The 20,935-nt window shown below is 39.4% G+C and overlaps 1 protein-coding gene across 3 annotated transcripts in view; it reads right to left on the reverse strand.

The window, feature by feature from the left end:
- POU6F2 (POU class 6 homeobox 2) overlaps positions 1-20,935 on the reverse strand; it is a 317,088-nt gene that overhangs the window by 29,215 nt on the left and 266,938 nt on the right. Inside the window, exon 5 of one of the 3 annotated variants that reach the window (XM_089531273.1) lies at positions 10,599-10,745. The exons of the other annotated variants lie outside the window; for them this stretch is intronic. Coding sequence (XP_089387399.1) covers positions 10,599-10,745 — 147 coding nt within the window. The remainder of the gene's footprint in view (positions 1-10,598; positions 10,746-20,935) is intronic. 3 annotated transcript variants of the gene reach the window in all.

Genomic DNA, 20,935 nt, shown 5'->3' on the forward strand with positions numbered 1-20,935 from the left:
TCCCTTTCCTTATCTCATGGGTCATTCCACTTTTCACTTTGAGGCCAGGAAGTGATCACTATTATGTTCAACACGCTTTTTCCCCTCAACAGAGTGCAGATGTCACAATCTCTCCCAGTCTCTCTTTTTGAGAGTCAGTACAAACAGCATGTCCGTCTGTGCTGAAAACCACTTCAAAATAGGGCCACACTGTGTGAGTGTCTATAAAGTTTGAAAGCTTCTTACTGCATGTGCAGTCCAATCGTATTGAGACCTCTTCCAGGTAGTGTCACTCATTTTCTGTATAGGGACTCTGCAAAATCATGACAGCTCCTACAATGAGAGGTTCACAGACATAATGACATTGGTGTGGAGCAATGACACAAGTAAGTATTCTTCTTTGGTTTCTCTAGAGGGGTGGCTGTCTAGATGTTTTGTCCTCCAGATTTTTTTTTCAAATCTTCCATTCCCAGAGTGGTTTTCCATGTTCCGAGGAACAATCATGGTAGTAATCATGTGCAACATGTCCATGCTGAGCGATTATTGTCTTAATACAATTAAACTTAGCATTGACTGCCTCAAGACAGTTTGGTCCTTATCCTTATTTGTATGACCTTTTTAAAATTGAATTCAACCATGAGGTAGTAAACAATCTCTCAAAATTGAGAGTTCTCCTTATGTTCAGGCCTTCCATATAATCTACACTAAATAACCAAACTACTTTACAGGGTTAAGACATGTTAAGCAATAGTTTATGCACGTATTGAAAATGCATCTAAGAAATTTTCATAAGCACTTACTTCCTAATTTGGATATTTTAGGTGATTTTTGCATTATTATTATTATTATTATTATTATTATAGTACTAATTTATTAGATGTATGTTCAGTTTTAACTACAGTTCATAACATTTATAAATACATAGTAGATAAACCAAGAATATAAATGTTGTAAGTTAATCACATGTGTACATTTCATAATTGCCTATAAAATTAGGATCAGTCTGTCTAAATGGAATTTAGTAGGCTAAATGTTTTGTGCCATTTTGATGGAAAACTCCATGGTTATAACCAGTAGTAGGTTGACTAGGGGCCCTTTCACACTACATAATTATAATACTAAGGTTCCACTTTGTCATGACTATATTCTACAGAATCCTGGGGTTTGTAGTTTGGGTTATTGAGTATTCTCTTGCAGTAGGCCTCTCTGCAAGAGAATACTCAACAACTCTTCCTAAACTGCATATCCCAGGATTCTGCAGGGTGAAGTCATGGCAATTAAAGTGGAATCATTGCTGTATAAATATGTAGTGTGAAAGGACATGGGTCTTGCTTTAAAATAAATGAAAAAGCAACCCAAAATGAATGAATTAGTTATTCAAATAAATAAACATCTAACAACTGAATGAAAAATCAAGTATTTTTTCCCATAATGAAAATGAATGGAGCAACTAAAACAGTTTCCAGTCTCTTGTGCAAAATTTAGAGGAGTAGTTGTACATGTGTTTTGGAACTTCAGAGACCTGCTATGTTGTCTTCTGCAGGTCAGCTCTCACAGTTTGTTCCCCACACTTCAGGGTTCCACAACAGGAATGAAGCCAGGTGAGAGAAAACTGCCGGAGTGGAGGAAACACATAACAAAATACAGTAGGAGAGAGAAAGTATAAACCTCCACCCTCCCAAAACCAAGTTTGGCTCTAATTATCCACTTTAATATGGTTGAGAAAAATGGTTTTGAAGACACCATCACAGTCACATGCAAATGCCCTCTCCCTTTTGCACCTAATTACAACCAACAAATCAAAATAATTTATGGAAGAATGTAAGTCTAGAATGTCTATGTAGAAATAACTCTGAGTACAATAGGCCTTACTTCCAAGTTGTTGGAAACCTTTAATGAAGGCATTGCAGCCTTAATTTATTTCTAATGGTGGCAGTGGTAATGATTATTAATCTGACTTTTTAAATGGAAGTTGTCAGTGTGACAGTACATGCAATCAGGACTTCCATATATGAATCCTAATCTGCCTCCTTCACACTTATGGCTATAATATATACCTTAACAGACTCAACAGTCCTGAAATCTCCTTGGCAATAATTACAACTTGTTGTCATCGACGTTGTTTGCCTTCAAGGTGTTTCTGACTTATGGCAACATTAAGGCGAATCTATCACAGGATTTTCTGGGGCTGAGTGTGTGACTTGCCCAGTGCGTATCCATGGTTGAGCAAGGAACTGAACTCTAATCTCCAGAATCATAGTCCAACTCTCAAACCAATATACCACACTGGATCTCCAGTAAAACTCTAGCCTATGGTTATTCTGTGCCAATGTTTAGATCTGCTATGAAAAGTCTGGGTTCCATCTTCCTTGAAGCACCCAAGCACTGAGCTAAATGTGGTTCTTCTATCACCCAAGCTACCTGTGGAACCTAACTGGTGGCAGCGGTGGTAAAAACATTAAATGAAATAAGAGGCCAAAGCAGAAAACGCCTAAGGCAGTAAGGGTAAAATGGGTCTGAGCTGCCTTAGAGGAGTTTCTGTGAGGCAGCTCTGCCTGAGGCAAGCAGACTGATTTTAAAACTCCCACAAGACTAGCAAGAACCTGGACACAGTTATGCTCCTTAAGGATACACAGCATACTTTCCTGAGCCAGAGTATATGATTCAGAGCATGCTGAGCAATAAATTAGCTTATTCCTCCTGCCCACATGGCAGGAAAGAGGCTACACCAATTGCCCCAATCTTTCATTCTGTTATTCTCTTTAGTATTTGCATTCTGCCTTTTGGTATAAATAATGAAAGCATTTAACAAGATCAGATAATTAATACAGGTAATAGCAATAGAGCAAATAAAAGCAACCATAATTATCCACACTTGTTAAAAAAATAAAAACAGCAGCAATCTTATTTAAAAGTAGCATCCCAAAAGCCCACTGGAATAAAACAGTCTGATACCCCCTAAAAGGCAAGCAGCAGTGAACCTTTCTTGAGGGACTTTCCCAAATTCCATGAGCCATCACTGAAAAAGTCTTATGTATTTTACATTCATTTATTTTATTTTATTTTATGTATCGTCCCCTTTCTCAACATGAGACTTGTCTCTTACACTCTTATCTGATCTCATCTTATCTTTGAATCAAGTCTTATCATTAATGGTCACAGTCTGCACATCTGAAGCTACAGGGTTCACTGAAGGACCTTGGGCAGCTCAAATGGAATGGGCAGTCCTTGAGATGCTCAGGGCACATGCTCTATTAGGATTTGAAGGTCTAAAACAAGTCACTTGATCTTGGAGTGGAAAGAGATTGGTAACTAATAAAGATGGCAGAAGAAGAAGAAAAAAGACCTGATCTTTCATCTCCAGATAAATCCTGCTAGCAGCATTTTGAACCAAAGACCTGTCCTCAAGTGCACTGCAACTAAAAGTACAACAAAATAACTTAACCTCAATGTGATTGTGGGAGAAACAAGTGTGAACAGTCCCCATTCATCCAGACATGCATTCCTGGCATAAAAGGAAAAGGTGGTGTACAAAAAGTGTATCCCCAGACTAATGTAACAATATCTATCTATCTATCTATCTATCTATCTATCTATCTATCTATCTATCTATCTATCTATCTATCTATCTATCATCTATCTTCCTTTCTCCCAGGATGGGATCCAATGTGGCTTCCAGAGGTTTAAAACAAGATTAAATTAAAATCTTATTTCAGAAAAGTTTTAAAAAAATTAAATAGCAACACTATCAAAAGCCATGGATAAAACAGATTGCCTGAGGCTAAGGAACTGTCGAATTAACAACTGTAAGCCGCTCATGTAAAGAGCCATGTATACTGCTGGTGCTACATCTGAATACATAAATTGATGATGATGAACATAGTTACTACTAAAAGATTTTTAAAATAAGATAAGATAAAATAAAACATTCTACTATAAATGCACTACTGCTATGCAAATTAGAACTCAGAGACCTGCCTGAATAAAACGATCTTCATAACAGGTGAGAATTGACTTTATTAATTTAATAGGGGAGTAAGCTTTCAAAGCCACCTTAAAATTTTTCTCAACAAACACACAATCGGGCTCTGAGTTCTCTCCTATCTCGATTGTAACAAAAAGAAAAAACAGAGGGGAAAAAAACCTACTATTAAAGATTCAATTAAATAATCCTACTGAAATTACTAATACCCCAGCCACATATTATTACATTGTTACAGGAATGGAACTTTCTGCTGCCACTGTTGTTTGTGATGTAAGGGCGCCCGAGAGCCCACATGCTTCTGGGCAGAAGAAGCATCATAAGGCTGCATCACAGCCTTTATGATGCTGCAAAAAAGGAGCGGCCTAGAGTGGCTCCTTTTGGAGAGCGTGTTTGTGTTGCAGCATGCAGATGCTGCAGTACAGACGCAGGGCTTGCAGGGATGGCCGCCCGTCTGTACTTCTAACCGCCCGTCTGTACTGCCACATCCATGAAAAAAGTTTTGGATTGTGAAATATTTCAGATTTCAGAGTTTTTGGATAAGGGTGATTCATTTTTACCAGTGCTGCCCCTGGTGAACCAGGTTGTAGAAACAAGAACTTGAGATGTCTGTGTGGGAAGTATCAAGTGGCTTCCATCCCTAAGACCAGGCTGGAAGGATTAAGCCTCCTTGAAAGGATCTGGAAAAATTAGACCAACAAGACTCCTATGTAGTTGAGTCTCCTTGAAAATTATTAATCAAAAATATACTAAATGATCAAGTACTAAAAAAGATTAAGACAGATGTTGTCATTGAACCAGCTCAGGAAGCCTGCAGTCTGTCCTATGCACTTAGTTGGGAGTGAGCTACACTGAACTCTTGAAGAGTACTTCTTAGTACACACTGTGCTTGTAAGAGTCTTCATATTTAAAAATGTTTAAGTGATAATGGCTGGGAAAAGTAAATTGCCCTCCCTCTGCAAGTACCTCTAAGTAGCAAAATTACTATCAACTTGTCTGCCAGTGTTGATTCCCACAACATATAAACAGTTCTAGGGTGCCTGCAAGAACCTGTAAAATATGTATAGCAGCATGTGCAGAAATGAGAAAAGTGTACAGTTGGCCCTTCTTATACACAGATTTTTTTTATACATGGATTCAAGCATACACGGTTTGAAAATGTTCCAAAAAAGTATAAATTTCAAATATCAAACCTTGAGTTTCCATTTTTTATAAGGGACACCATTTTACTATGTCATTATATTTAATGGGCCTTGAGTATACATGGATTTGTTATACTCAGGGGATCTTGGAACCAAACCCCAGGGTATAACAAGGGTCTACTGTATATACACCCTCTTTCATTTATCTTAATCTCTATGGTGTATATTTGTGTGTGTGTGTGTGTGTGTGTTTTAGAGAGAGAGAGAGAGAGAGAGTCCACTTCCAGTCTGAATCTGTATTACTTTGAAAATTTCACTTAGAATAGTCCTGTGGAGTGTTGTGGAACTACTCTGGAGTGTATTGCCAAAGTGACATCCCCTTTATTCTGTGAAAATATATGTAGTACTATAGGAAAATAAAAGCAGTTGTGGGAAAACAGGACCCGAGCACATTAAAAATGGTCACCCAGAGTCTCTTCAAGGGGGACATGCTTTGGTAGTTTACAAATCAATCCATAAAGAGAGTCAGGTCCTATTTTGTAATCCCTTCCACTCCTTTTATTGCACATGACATATTACATTGCACCATGCAGTGCGCACCGTGACAAAAAAAATGCCCCTTCTTATTTAATTGTGATCCCTTCACTGGATTTGAAATAGGCTGCTTTATTTCCTCTGCTTTAAAATATATGACTGGCTCTTTAGCTGATGAAGTATTTTATTTTATTAGCTGGGAGCGGATACTTAGCCAAAGAGGAAAAGCAAGGCAGGGGGAGACATATAGATATTATATGTATATAAAAGAAATGAAAAGGCCCTTGGCAGTGTTAGAAAGGCCTGGGACAAAATAATACACTTTAATAATGAGGGATAGAGCTACGGCTTTTGCTGATGGCTGTGACCGGCTCTGTGACCTGATTATGTCGCAGAGTGTCAGCAGCTGAGACACTACAAAAGCGAGTGCATCCCATCAAATCTATCTCTATTGTGATCACTCTCGCTGCTGAGAGGCTTGTTAGGAGGAGAGAACCATCAGGCCTTATTAGCACCATTTACCATCAAGATGCTCCGAGAGCCAATGGATGCCCTCTGATCAGAATAATGAGAACCAAAGTACTCCCATTAGCCAACTGGATCAACAACAACTACCTGCTTAGTCTGCAAGCTAATTGTGGATCAAACCTTTCTGAAGGCAGTTAATGTTTGCTAATTAGTGAAGCCATACACAAAGCTATCTTCTCCAACATGAAGGAGATCTCAATGAACGCATATGTTCAGTACAAACTTAATCCTTTGGATAGCTCATAAGCTACATTACACCCTGTGAATCCACAGTGCAATTAAAATTATGTGATGCAAAATCCATAAAATAATTATTTTTGTTTCCTCTTTCAGTCCTCAAACTATTCAAAAAGCTTTAATATATTGTAACCTTGCTAGCTGATAAAATGAATATTCTTTTAAAACTGTTTTTTCAAATGAGCAAATATCAGAAACCAGCCTGTGGCCCTCCCATTGAGCATACGAAGTGTCACTGAAGTCAATTTGATCACTAAAGAGGATTCAGTAAGGAATTAAAGATTTCTACTGCATAGTTTAGTCAAAACTGAGGGGCCTGGTAATATTTTAAAGAATTTTCCTTGCAGTTATGCTTTCATAGTTCTTCCCCCAAACCAAGCAATTTTAGATGAGCACAAGGTCCATACCATCAACAAAATGATGAAGCTTATGTGAAAGTTCAACTCGCTGGGAAGGAGAATATTTACAGTAGTTCTGCTCTTTTGCAGTAGTACCGAGTAGCTTCCACGCAATGGGGCAATGAATTTGCATGAGTTTCCAGAACTTTCTTTTTTGCACAAAATTTGTTAGGGAGGGTGCAAAAACACATTTTTCATGCAAAATACTTCTTACAAAAACAATTTTTTTTGGATGAAAAATGGTTTTTCATCCCCCAAATACATGCTTTTCTACAAAAACAAAACAAGGCAAAGCTAAACAAAACAAAATCCTAGGTTTATTCCTGGAAATAGTCTTTTGTGTGAAAACTGTTTTTTGTTTTTGTTTTGGTATGCAAAACAAGTTTTTTTTTAAAAAAAACAACAAACCATAATATGTTCAGAAACACACGCGGGGCTTTTTGTGGGAAAAATATTTTTGTTGTTTCAAAAGTTGTGTTTCTGGAAACATTTATTTTTGCCCAGAAAATACGACTGCGTGCAACCTCCCTCCCAGTTTACAGCAACAGGACCTTTGTGCCAAAAGCTTGCCTTTTATGCAAAACTCAGGCGCATTACAAACGCGCCTAAAAGTACGTGCTCAGCACGTACTAGGGTTAGAAAGGGGCGTCTCTTCCAGATGCCCCTAACCCTAGTACAGACTGAGTCCATACGAAATGGTGGTGGCTGTTCCACATGGCCGCCACCATCTTGACGTAGCGGACGCACTGCGTCCGCACATCGCGCCCCAGAAATGACGCTGCGAATGCGCGCTTCAGCACTTGCGGCGTCTCTTCCGGAGCCCAGTAAGGAGCACAATTTTCATGCTCCTTCTTTGCAGCGGCTGGGAACTGTGCCGTTTGGCTGCTGCGGTTCCCGGACTGTGTAACAAGCGGCGGCAGCAGACCGCCGCTTTTCAGCGATCTGTAACCCGCCATAGTTTCACACAAAAATCTACATGTTCCAGGGAACACTATTTATGCTAAAATGTGTTTTTAAAAATACATAAACCTTGGAATTTTCTTCCTGCATGCACCCTCCCCTACATGTATTGTGCAAAGTAATTTCTTAAAATACACTGGGGTGGGAGACTGCAAAATTCTTGTTTATTCCCAACTGGGTTTTTGTGATTGTTGATATTCTCTCTCTCTCTCTCTCTCTCTTCTCTCTCTCTCTGACCAAGAAACAAATAACAGCAAATATTCTTTCCATCCCTATTATGAGTTAACTGGACAATTAGTCAAGGGTCTGCAAATAGAGAGCAAACAGGTTTTTTTTTTTATTTGCCCAAGATCACCTAGTGGATTTCATGGCCAACCAGGGAATCAAACCCTGGTGTTGAGAGTCAAACCACTTTGCCACATTAACTCTCTCTCTCTCTCTCTCTCTCTCTCTCTCACACACACACACACACTTCATTCAGACAGAACAGTTCCTGTTATATTGAACTGTACCTGGAAACTTGGTGGAGAATGTCTAGTCTATGGACTGTTGCAGTTTTGTAAAAATGGGATGCCACCCACATCCACAATTTTTGGAATTCCCAGATAAGGTGTTTGAAATATTGAGTTCCACTATAAAGTCCCTTACACATTCTTATTCCAGGCCAGGACTGATGTGATTGCTCACCAGTTTACCAACACTTTCCATTATTTGTCTTCCTGGGAGAGTCTGAAAAAGAGGGGGGAGACCCCTTCAACTGACAAACTGTCACGGTTTTTTATATCTCAGAGCCTTAAATTTATGTCCCATGTATCCATTGCCTCCTCCAGGAGTTTGCACTGTTTCTGAAGTACAGATATTAACAAGCAAGCTTTCTAGATGGAGCTGATCTGACTATGAGTTATAGGCATTGTAACCAACTTTTCTTCTATTCCAATACTATGTCCCTAACAGAAAACTTAATAGGCTTTTGAGAGCCTCCATTTAAAGCTGGCTGCATAAAATGATCCTTTGATGAAAAGGGATTGAAGCAAGGGTTAAAGTAGACACTGAAAGGTTACTGTAGAGGGCACACTGGTCGTGCAATCCTCCTTTAATATGTGTGGTGTGCACCTGCGATAAGATGATTCATTAGATAAGGCCTCACTTTGACAAGCTCCATCGTTCAACCCTCGGGGTAGTGATGGAACAATTCTGTACCCACCCAGTAAATATAACAAGGTCAGCAATTTTTTTCCTTGTGGGACTTATATATGAGGAATGTGAGTACCAGATTCATCTTTGTTCATGCTTTATGTTAATCATGATTAAACAAAGCAAACACCAATACAAACATCGGCCTCCAGGGTGGTTCCTTTTCAATATTTAAAAAGCACAGGATAGGATAAAATAAGTGTCACTTCTATCTCATTTGAGCAGGTAGGTGAAATTGAATCTTAGGGAGGAATAATTCATTGTTCCTATCTTTTTCAGTTATATTCTCAGAACTGAGGAAGCACACATTCGCAATCACTAGTCTCAAGAATATCATAGCTCTGATTTTAGGATATTAATGCTTCTTCTTCCCACTGTCCCGTCATAGTTCAACAAAACTTCCACCAAGCTTGCTGATGTCTCCTTCTTTCTCAGTGGCCTGATTTTTACTGCAATCCTATTGACCTGAGCTCACTGTTAAGGGGAAGTAATTTCATTAGAAAGGTATTTCTTTCAAATATGTGGTGAAGAAGAACTGCAAACCCATATGGGCCTTGCATGAATGTACCATGCATAGCTTTATCAGAGGCCTATACAATACAACTGTAGGCACTTTAGGAAGCACATGGTTTGCATGAAGTAAAGAACTGGCATTTCCAAAAAACAAGCAACTCCAAATAATCTAAAAATAGCTATTCCGATGCAAATAATTTGAAATATTTATTTCTTCTTTACCGATTCCTTTAAGAACACCATTTAATTGCTATCAACATCATGAGCTTTATTGTTTGCACAAGTAATTTGCAACATCACTATTGTTCTGGTGTGTGTGTGTGTGTGTGTCAGCAGTTAGAGTCAATTAAGGATATAAATGAAAACAGCAGACAGAATTCAGCTAACATGAAGCGTTTTTGACAATTATGTAAAACGGGCTACAATCATATGTAAAACAAATTTCACTCAATAGGGGAGGGGAGCTTACCTATGAACATATGTATATTTGTGTTTTGGCTTAAACTCTCAGTTATTTCAGTGGGAGAGCTTGGTAGGAGCTAACGTTTTCCCACTGAAATAACGAAAACACCAAACTTTGCCTTGTTCACACTGATTAGCATCAGATTATCAGTGCATCTAAAGTAATTCTGAGATCTCATTTCAAGTAGTTTGTGTTAAATATTCAAAATATGAAAACTGTGTCCTGCTTTCAATTTTTCTAAGTAGTAAGGGAGACCTATTGAGTGTGTTGATGTTATATGAGGGCCTACACACTTCAAAATTGTTTTGCACAGTTAGATGTAAGAAGCCCAAAATGTCTTAAAAATAATATTGGGCTGAACCCGGATTTAATCATAGTGTTCACTCACTAAAATCAGTGGGACTTTTTACTAAGTTATGCAGGGATGTTGAGTCCTAACAATGCTAATGAATCTCCTGTAAGTAAGATTGAGTCTAAATCCAAACCTCTGATGCTATCCCAATCCTCCATTCAACTTCTTCTCTTTTGGTAGGACACATTAGTTATTCCCCCATCCCACGTATACACAGACATGTGTAGCCATAAATGGCTGTCATGCATACCAAATTCATTTCTTTCCCAAGATCAGTGTGCTAGATGAATTCACTACTTCCCTCATCTTCACTCACCTGTCCTTGTGCATTAGTGACTAGTTGACCTGTGACCCCCTGAAGACCGGAGAGTGCATTGCCAAAGGCCTGTGAGCTTGCTATTGAGCCCATGGCGGCTGCTGCTGCCGCTGCCGCTGCTTGACTTGCTAGAGGATTATTAACCAGCTGAAAATAGGAAGAAAAGAGCAAACAGTAAGGATAGTGATAGTAACACACAGCTAATTGCCCTGATGAAATCAATTTGATTGGGGTGCTGTTAATCTTAAAATCTCAAACAACATTTGAGCATTTCACAACAGGCCTATCTGTCATCTGGATCCTAAACCCTTTACTAGTTTTGCTGGTATTGGCAGAAATGATTCCACTTTAAGTAGATCATGGCCAAAGTGGAACAAAGCCGAAGTGTCTTTTCTGTCCGTGAAGAGTTAGTTACACCCGTATTATTAAAACACAGATTTGGAATGGGATTTTAAAAATGAAAAGTGGTACAGAATTATTATTTTCAAATGTAGTTCAGCCTCATTCTGATGTGGAAGAGTCCAAAAAGGACTGTATTACATGCTTATTATCTTAGAAGTTATAAATAATATTATATTTTCCCTTCAACTATCCTGGGGCCCTTCCACACAAATATAGCACTATAATTTTATTTTAACTGCCATAGTAAAATCAGTGTAGGGAGGGGATTTAGAATTTTCAGCCAGAGAGATCTAGGGCCTCAGCAAACTACAAATTCCAGGATTCCATAGGAATAGAAACTAAAATGGAATCATGCTGCTATAGTTGTGTACCATGAAAGGGGCCCCAAGTTACTTGCCCCTGCTACAATTTTCTGAGCCCCGTTCCAAGAGAACTTTACAGTTCAATGAGATTCCAAATGCCAAGAAAACAAGGAAAATGTGTCTTGTGATGGCAGTGGTGTTAGACCAGCTTTAGCCTAGTTTGTTTATAACTTAACTATCTTTTCAGATGTGAAAGCTTGCACAAAAGACAAACAGCTGCCTGGATGCCTTCACCAAGCTTTCCACATGCAGGAAAATGTTTACAATATGTTTACAATGAGATATGTAATGTTATGTCATTGTTGTTTTTTGCTGTAAACCGCCCTGATCTGATGGAAGGGTGGTATATAAATAAAAAATTTATTATTTATTATTATTACAAAGGCATACATCCAAACAAATGATTCCCCATGTGTATTCTGAAGCGATACAATCCTGTTTAAAGGGCTGTAACTGATGCTCCTCTGGATGCATAGTTCAATTGTTAGTTGCGTTTCTGTTGTAAAATGAAGAGTGACGAGAAATAATGAAATGGCAAATAAAAAATGTACCATGCACAGTTGCTTGAGAAAGAAAAGGTGTGCCTCTGTCAAGCATTATAATGACCAACTGACAGGTTACCTAATACTCTGACCCATTAAAGCTAAGAAACCTGCATTTGTACTTCAGTTTAGTAGTAGAACATGAGAATAATACGTATAGCCCAATATCAAAAGTTTGAATTTCTGGGGACTCTAAAAATAGCTGGCTTTCACAGATATCTGCTCATTATATACATTTGTAGTAGCTGAGATATTTGCTGTCTAAATCCACTTAAATCTACGGCTCTCAGGAATAAGTACTGATAGGGATATTGCTGATGCGACCTGACTTGATTCAATATGAATTGACACCACCTGAGGTGATACGAACAGCATATCCTTCAAGATACATCCTGGTTTCACTCATTATATGGCATAGATTATGGGTGGCCTCAACCCATTTTTAAAGCTAGGGTGATCAAATTGGAAACCTAATCTGAACTCTTCCATTCCTTAACAAACTGAGAAAGTAAACCCCAATAAAGAAAGCCTTTAAGCAGCAAAATAACATTAGTAAACAAAAATGTGTTTTTCGGCAAGAATATTTGGGCATGACCGTACAAACTGATATGTTGTTGAGACAAAACGTGATGAGAAAAGTTAAAGAATGCTTTGGGGACTCCACTCAGTTCCACATTGTCAGGAAGAAGAAACACACTTAGGCTGGGACTGAGATGCATTTACTGATCAATTTACAGTGACAAATTATAAAGAAAATGAAATCTTCCATTCTACTAAAGTGGTAATTGAACAGAATAAGGGGTAACAGTGAAATGCACAGAACAGTAGGACTTGTAGTACTGTTCCCTGCCCCCTTTTTGGAAAAAAATTAGATGCTGTTAGTTTTTTGTGAGCCTTTTTGGTATAAATATACATATTAGGTTTCTCTTAGTCATCTAGGCTATCTGCTTGCCCACCTCATCACTCACAAAAGTCATATATGTCTATCATCATTACTATCATTAAGTCATATATATAGACTTGAAAAAGGCAAACTATCAGGCATGTCATTGGTACAATAAAGGTGGCATGTGGTGGGTTGTAGCATAGGGTTAACAGGAAAAGGATCTTCGTTAGGCTGGTTCTGAAGTTTCATTCGGCTCGAACAGACAGGCCAAATAAAGCTGCTTCGGGTCACTTTAGAGGCATGCTGTTTAAATGACCCACACATCTTAAGAGGCCAGAAGCTGCGCCAAAGCTGTGCTCCAGTCCTTAGGACTGGAGCATGGCTTTGGCTCAGCTTCTGGCATCTTAAGACACACGCAGCATTTAAACAGCATACCTTCAAAGTGACCTGAAGCAGCTTTATTCTGGCCTATCTGTTTGGGCCCTTAGTCTTTTCAGGTCTTGATTCTAATCACGCTGTACAACAAACACAGTCTAATTGATCAAGCCATAACAAAATGATTGGGCTGAAACATTAACAATGTACCACTGTATAGGCAGATCATCATGATGCTGATTCGGAAAGTTGTCCTGAATAGGAAACACAGAATAATGCTTGCAATGGCCCGTTACAGACGGGCCTATAGTATGGACTGGGTCCGTACTAGGGTTAGAAAGGGGCATCACTTCCGGACACCCCTAACCCTAATACGGACCGAGTCCGTACAAAATGGCGGCGCCCATTCCACACGGGGACCGCCATCTTGATGTAGCGGACGCGTTGCATCTGCACATCACACGGCACATATGATGCCACAAGTGCGCCATTGGCACCTCGCAACATCATAACTGCGACGCAAAAAGAAGCCATTTTGGTGCTTCTTATTTGCAGCGCGGAGGAGCTTCGCGGTTTGGACACTGGGGCTCCTCTGCGCTGCAAATGGTGGTGGCGGCAGACCGCCCATTCTAGGCGGTCTGTTACACGCCAATGTAACATTGGCAAAGTAGTATCAGTGCTACACCCTGAGGCTACTTTGCAGGAGTAGTAAAGCAATTGAGAATAATTGTTAGTGAATATTTTCACGAACTGTTGAAAAACATCACAAAGGGAAAGTTGTTTTGGGATAATGCCACAATGATTTGTGAAAAATTCTTCATAGTTCTGGGCAAACCACACAATTTCAGCCTCAAAAAACCCCTTATGGTTGCCATAAATTGGAAACAACATGAAGGCACTAAACAACAAAGTTCTGGCTCAACTCTGTGGCAAAACTGGAGAGGGGATTATTATTACTAAAATACAAAAAGTCTCATAAAGTATGTATTCTTTATAAAGGAAAAGTTTCCTTTTTGTTTAAGCAAACAGAAGTGCTATAAACTGCTGCCTGTAATTTCCTCCTCTTTTTTTGCAGTGTGAGTAGCATATCCTTGGCATTATATATAAAGAAGACACCCAAGGATTAATACTTCAAGGCGGCTACATAGAAATGTTTCAATAGAAAACCTCCCTTTCCTTCCTATAGACTTTCATGTGATTCAGGGCCAGCAAACCACCCACTGCCAAAATGAACTGTAAGTCCTGATATAGATACAGCTCTGTCAGGGGTCTATTAGAGATGCGCACAGGTTTACAAATGCTAGAGAAGGTTGAGGCTGGTTCAATTTCAGCCCTTAACAACAAGGTAATTTCAGGAGGAATTTTGTTAAAGCTTTTTTTAACTGCAGAGAACAGCACAGTGCATCTTCAGAATTCTTGATACTTTTGTCCTTAATATATTTTGTTCCACTGTTATCTGTGGTCATTCATTTTCTAAAGGCTAACATTTTGTTCATATCACTCTACTTTCTCATTTTCCTGTTCATATTTCCCTGTGTTCATCTTTGTTCAGTGAGACACACACTGGAAATCTTCTAAATCTGACAGATATATGGGGGCAGTTGCAGCATAAAGACAGCATCTACTTCAAGAGCATCAGAGGGTGTTGGTTACAGATCATGGTATCTAAAGCGAAAATCCTGATTCTTTCATCATGGGCCACCATGACCCCTAGCCCAAGGTGCAAATGGAAATGACTTCAGTTGGGTAAGAAAACTATAGTCAGCATGCTGGAAAGTGCACCTTCTCAAACAGGACTTTACACAAGATTTTACAATATGCATCTTCCCCCCCGTTAGGTTTGTGATTTCCAAACTTTTCAACCCAACCAACCTATTGTGAGGACTCAGTCTAGAGCTCCCTTTTTACCAGCGATATAATATACTTTCTTGGTACTGTAACTGACTTGCCTGAATCCACCATCCTAGAGATTTTCCCTTTTTCTTCCATGTGTCATTGTCTAACCTGGGCTCTTTTACCTGTCTTTTGGATCGTGGGGAGCAGCACATGAACTACAAGAGCCCCAAATTTCCTAGATTGGACTCATTCATCAGGCAGAAGATGTAGAAAAGGCCAAACTGCTGGTTTTCTCCCTATACTGCCAGGCTGTTGCAACAGGAAGATCCACATACTGAATAATAATAATTATTATTATTATTTGTATTTATACACCACTCTTTAGAAATGCTCTCAGAGCAGCTTACAAACTGTTAAGTAAACAGTGAAGTCAAAGGCTTTTATGGCTGGCATCCATAGTTTTTTGTGAGTTTTTCAGGCTATGTTGCCATGTTCAAGAAGAGTTTATTCCTGACATTTCATCAGCATCTGTGGCTGGCATCTTCAGAGTATTCTCTGAAGATGCCAGTCACAGATGCTGGTGAAACGTCAGGAATAAACTCTTCTAGAACATGGCCACATAGCACAAAAATCCACAAAGAACTATGTTAATTAAACAGTTCCCTGCCTTCAGGCTTACAATCTAAAAAGGCATGATATAAAAGGAGAAGGGAATGGCAGTAGGGAAGGGCCATGGCAGATGGAATGGTGGGAGGGCCCTTCTTCTGCCTGCCTCTTCTCTCTCTCTCTCTCTCTCTGAGGCCATGGCCATGGTAGATGGAATGTAGGGAGGGCCTTTCTTCTGCCTCTGGGCTAGGTCTGGAGGAGCTGTGCCTGCCCTTCCTTCCCTCTGAGGCTAGGGTCATGGCAGATGGAATGGAAGGAGGGTCCTTCTTCTGCTTCTGAGCTAGGATTGGTGGAGAGTGATTGCAGTCACTCACCTCTGCAATGCTATAGATATTTAAATCCCTGATTAATAATTGTTTTGAATTCAGCTTCATCAGGAACATGCCAATGGATTGATGTGGCCGGCTTATCCACCCAACTTTTTATAGGAGACCTTAAGAAATGCTCCGCTTCTGATTGTGATTGTATAAATTTGGATGACTAGATGATGATCTAGCTATTTTATTGAATCAATAGTAATGTTAGTATTTTATTGATTATATTTTTATACTGTATTGTATTTTCTCTTTTATTGATGTAATCCCACCTCGATCTGCAGGGAGAGGCAGGGAATATAAATAAAAATTATTATTATTATTATTATTATTATTAGTAGTAGTAGTAGTATAAGCAGGCTTGGAAGTAGACAATGAACTTGGGAAGCAAATAGGTAGCGAGCAAGTTGTGTGATAGCACGGAGCGAGGGATCTAGTGACCATCCTCAATGACAAGTTGCCCAGGGAGAAGGCTGCAAACGTGACAGGTTATCAGGCAGTGTCTTTAGTGTCACAAATTCTGTGGCCAGGAGCTCTCTCTCTCTCTCTCTCTCTCTCTCTCTCTCTCTCTCTCTCTCTCTCTCTCTCTCTCTCTCTCTCTCTGTGTGTGGTTTAAAATCTCCATTGGAGTTGCCCACAGTTTGTTCTGACTAATTGTCTTGATGGGGAATAAAATAGGGAACTCTTGACTAGAGCGCCACATCATTGGATACCACAGCAGCATAGTTATACTGTGGACAGCCAAGAAGACAAACAAATGAGTTCTAGAACAGATCAAGCCCAAACTCTCCTTCAAAGCCAAGATGACCAAATTGAGGCGGCTGTACTTTGGCCACATTATAAGAAGGCATGAATCATTAGAAAAGACAATAATGGTAGGAAAGCTAGTAGACAACAGAAAGAGAGGGAGACCACATGCCATATGGTTAGATTCAATAGAGCAGTTGAAGACAGGGAGTCTTGGAGAAGTTTCATCCACAAGGTTGCCATGAGTGGAGATAGACTCAAGGGCAGTTAACAACAACAAATAGTTATAACTAGGATGAAAAATGGAGTGAGAACAATGATCGATGTATTCTGCCACAGGTGGACATGTGCAAAGGGAGCTAAAATTAAAAACTGTATATACTAGCTTTTCTGCAGCAAATCTGCTAACAACCACAGAAATCTGTAAGTTTTTCATTAAATCGCACATTATTGCCTTACTGTACACAGAATCATGCCCTTCCATAAGGCATTGTTGAAAGATAGATGAATTTTTTCATGTATCAAGCCTTTCCTACTTTTAACTGTTGGCCAGAATACCACCAGATATTTATGGACCCTTTAGGCAATCTTTTGTGCTGTATAAAGCAAGCATTTTTGTGGCAAAAATAATAAAGGAGTAAGCTTCTTTCAGGCCTGGTTCTGACTTCTTTCAGGTGGGAGAAAACATGCAGGATTCACAATAAAGGCACTGCGGGATTTTTTTTTTAAAAAAGACTTGAATGTATACAGAATAAGACCCCTTGGCATCATATGTACTATAGATAGTAACATAGCAAACCCATTTTAAATCCCAGCATTTGCTGATGAAATTGATGTTTTACTGATATGTACCTATTATTTTTCTATACCAAGTGTGTGAGTGTTTCTGCTTTCCGTTTGCTCTATTTCAGAAATAACTCTAGTAATACTACACTATTCTAAAGCCACTATCAGAGTGGAATAACACAGCAAGGGACTTAGGCCTGTTACAGACTGCCAAAATAAAGCTGCTTTGAGTCTCTTTGGAGGTATGCTATTTAAATGATGCATGGGTCCTAAGAGTCCAGAGGTTGCGCCAAAGCCACACTCCATTCCTAAGCACTGGAGTGCAGCTTTGGTGCAGCTTCCGGATTCTTAGGACCCATGCATCATTTAAATAGCATACCTCCAAAGAGACCCAAAGCAGCTTTATTTTGGCAGTCTGTAACAGGCCTTACTTCACTTATTAAGATCTTCCTTCATAATAGGACATCTGTGGTCATCAGTGGAGTTAAATAAATTGGATATGATGGGAGAAGTTTTGGTTTTTTTAACCTTGTGCGGTACTGGAAGGCCAGGTAAACATTTGTGTCTTAACCACAAGGATGTTTTCCCCCCAAGATCACTGTCTATGTGGTCATGGCACTTGACTTTACACTTCTGCACCCTCCCCACCCCAACACTTTTTCACTTTGTGGCCACAGATTCACCTCATTTTTAAAAATCATATGTATAAGAAGAATGTAGTATAAACAGGCTAGTCTCCTCTCAAAATCAGAAACACCACACACACAAAAATGGTGTGCGTGTAAACATCATTATGTCTACATGGATTTGAGTCTCAGGAACCTTGACACACAGTAGCTTGTACAACCTCAATTATGCTTGTGAGCGCTCAATAAAGGCAGGCTTTGGCAGCAAGACATTGCTTGCTTGTACGTAGAACAGTTCAAGTCCTTTCCTTGTAATTCTGAACAAGAGCCAAATTTTTATCCTCAGAACTGAGAGGAGAACATGACCTTCATGTAATTAGCAACTGGGGAAAAAAAAATCTCGAGTAACACTTTGCAAACAAGGTAAGAGTTCCTACTGAGAGCAGCTACTTGGCAAAACCTCCTTTTAGCTGCCTATTTTCATTTCTAATTGTACTTTTCTGTAGGAGTGAGAGGCACAGAGGTTGATCAGAGCAATGGTACTTTATGCTAGGTCTCTATCTGAAGAAATAGTGCATTCACAAAAAACTGATATGGTTTTGTACTGAAATGGATTTGTATGGGTAAACAAGTGTGGACTGAAGAACTGATGGAGAAGGTGCAGAGTTTTGAGTAATTTAGATTTACTACTACATAAGAAGTACTTTTATGATTCATAAGTAGTCTAACCTAGGCTGAGTGTGGTTTAAAAGTAGGATATTCTTTATGTGTTTATGTATCTAAGCATATGTACATGCATAGGTGTGTGTGTGTGTGGGGGGGGGGTACTTTTTGCACCACACACCTCAGAATCCCCCAACCAAAATGACCACTGGGCTACCTCCTTCTCAATGCACTGGCCATGTTGGCTAGAGAATTCAATGACCTGTGGAACAGAATAAAACAACTTTTCCAAGCTCTGAAAATAGGAATCTATCGATAATGGGCTCTTTTTCAATTTATGCAACAAGTAAATAAAGATAGAGTTATTGGAAATAAAGCCTACATATCCAAGTAAAGTAGGAGCCCTGGTGGCACAGTGGTTAAAAGATGGTACTGCAGCCATTCACAGCCACAAGATTGTGAGTTCGATCCCAGGCAGGGCTCCAGAGTCCACTCAGTCTTGCATCCTTCTGTAGGTGACTAAAATGACTACCCAGCTTGTTGGGGGTAATTAGTTTACATATTGTAAACTGCTTAGGAAGTGCTTAAGTGCACTGATAAGCAGTATAGCAATGTACTTGCTATTGCTTTATAAAGTTTGTACCATGGGCAAATCAACTGGCACACACACTAAAGAAACAACAGCACTCACTATGGTGAACATACATTTTTATAATATATTTGCTGCCATGCAATACACACACACACACACACACACACACACACACACACACACTGCCCTACAGTAGTCTAAGGCTGTTGTACAATAAAAACAATACAATGAGATAAAACACACACACACACAGAGAGAGAGAGAGAGAGAGAGAGAGAAGCTAGGAATCAATAAAATAAACAAAGCAAATCTTTAAAACCAAGCAAAAGCTATTATTTATGCTTTTATGGGTAACAAAGTAGACTGATTTGTACCCAGAGATGGGGCAGAAAGCAGCCAATGTACAGTTGTCCCTCCTTATCCACAGATTTTTGATCCACAGATTCAAGCATTCATGGCATGAAAATATTCAAAAAAAGTATAAATTCCAAATAGCAAACCTTGTTTTTACATTTTATATTAGAGACATAAATTTCCTTTTCCATTATATTTAATGGGACTTGAGCATCCACAGATTTTGTTATCCATGGGAGGTCCTGGAACCAAACTCTAGTGGATAGCAAGGACCCACTACATCTGTTTAAGTTCTGTCTGAATAAGTTGCCTTTAGTTGATTCCTCTTAGCTAAGCCATAGCTATATTTTATACTTACTAACACTTCTGAGGAGTCATGAAAGGAAGGGTCATGTAGACCATATTTCAGATGTATCAACATGGCAGTTTGCTGTCATTTAATGTACTTGGAGATCTAACTGTTCTGCTCTACCCATGAGATTAAAGGGTGGCACACTTACCATAGGTATATTGACACCACAAGCTTGTATTGTTTTTGTTTTGTTTACCAGTGTAACATCTCCCAAAGAATTATAATTAGGTGAAGTACAACTTCTATTATCATACAGACAAAACTAGAATGATGGATGCAAAGACAACATCAGGTTTTGCTCCAGTTAAATTGCTTTCTCCCTCTATCATCCTACCTCCAGCACTGTGAGCTCCTGCTCCACAGGGACTGAATGTTGCATTCAGTTTCATTTTTAAAGCAATATGTGGTTCTCAGTTTGTTGTACACATTACTTTGAGGATTTTAGTTGAAAGGAGAGATACTGTATAAGCTTTATTTGTTGTTGTTGTCTTCAAGTGGTTTAGGACTTATGGAGACCCTAAGATGACCTCATCACGGGATGTTCTTGGCAAGATTTGTTTGCCTTCCTCTGAGGCTGAGAGAGTGTCACTTGCTCAGGGTCACCCAGTGGGTTTCCATGGCTGAGCCGGAATTCAAACCCTGGTCTCCAGAGCCCGCCACACAAACCACCACACCATGCCGGCTCAAAATTAGAGGGAGTTTTGCAATACTCTAGTTCTTCAATCTCCCCTTCACAGTTTTGCCAAAGATTTTGTGCTGTATTATTCAGTGCCCTGCAACAGCCTCTCCTCCACTGATCAAAAAGCCAAGAGAGTGTTCTTTTGCTTAAAGACA

Source organism: Sceloporus occidentalis, unplaced genomic scaffold, assembly GCF_023333645.1.
Source record: "Sceloporus occidentalis isolate IW3139 unplaced genomic scaffold, rSceOcc1.0.p SCAF_7, whole genome shotgun sequence".
Lineage (NCBI taxonomy): Eukaryota > Metazoa > Chordata > Lepidosauria > Squamata > Phrynosomatidae > Sceloporus > Sceloporus occidentalis.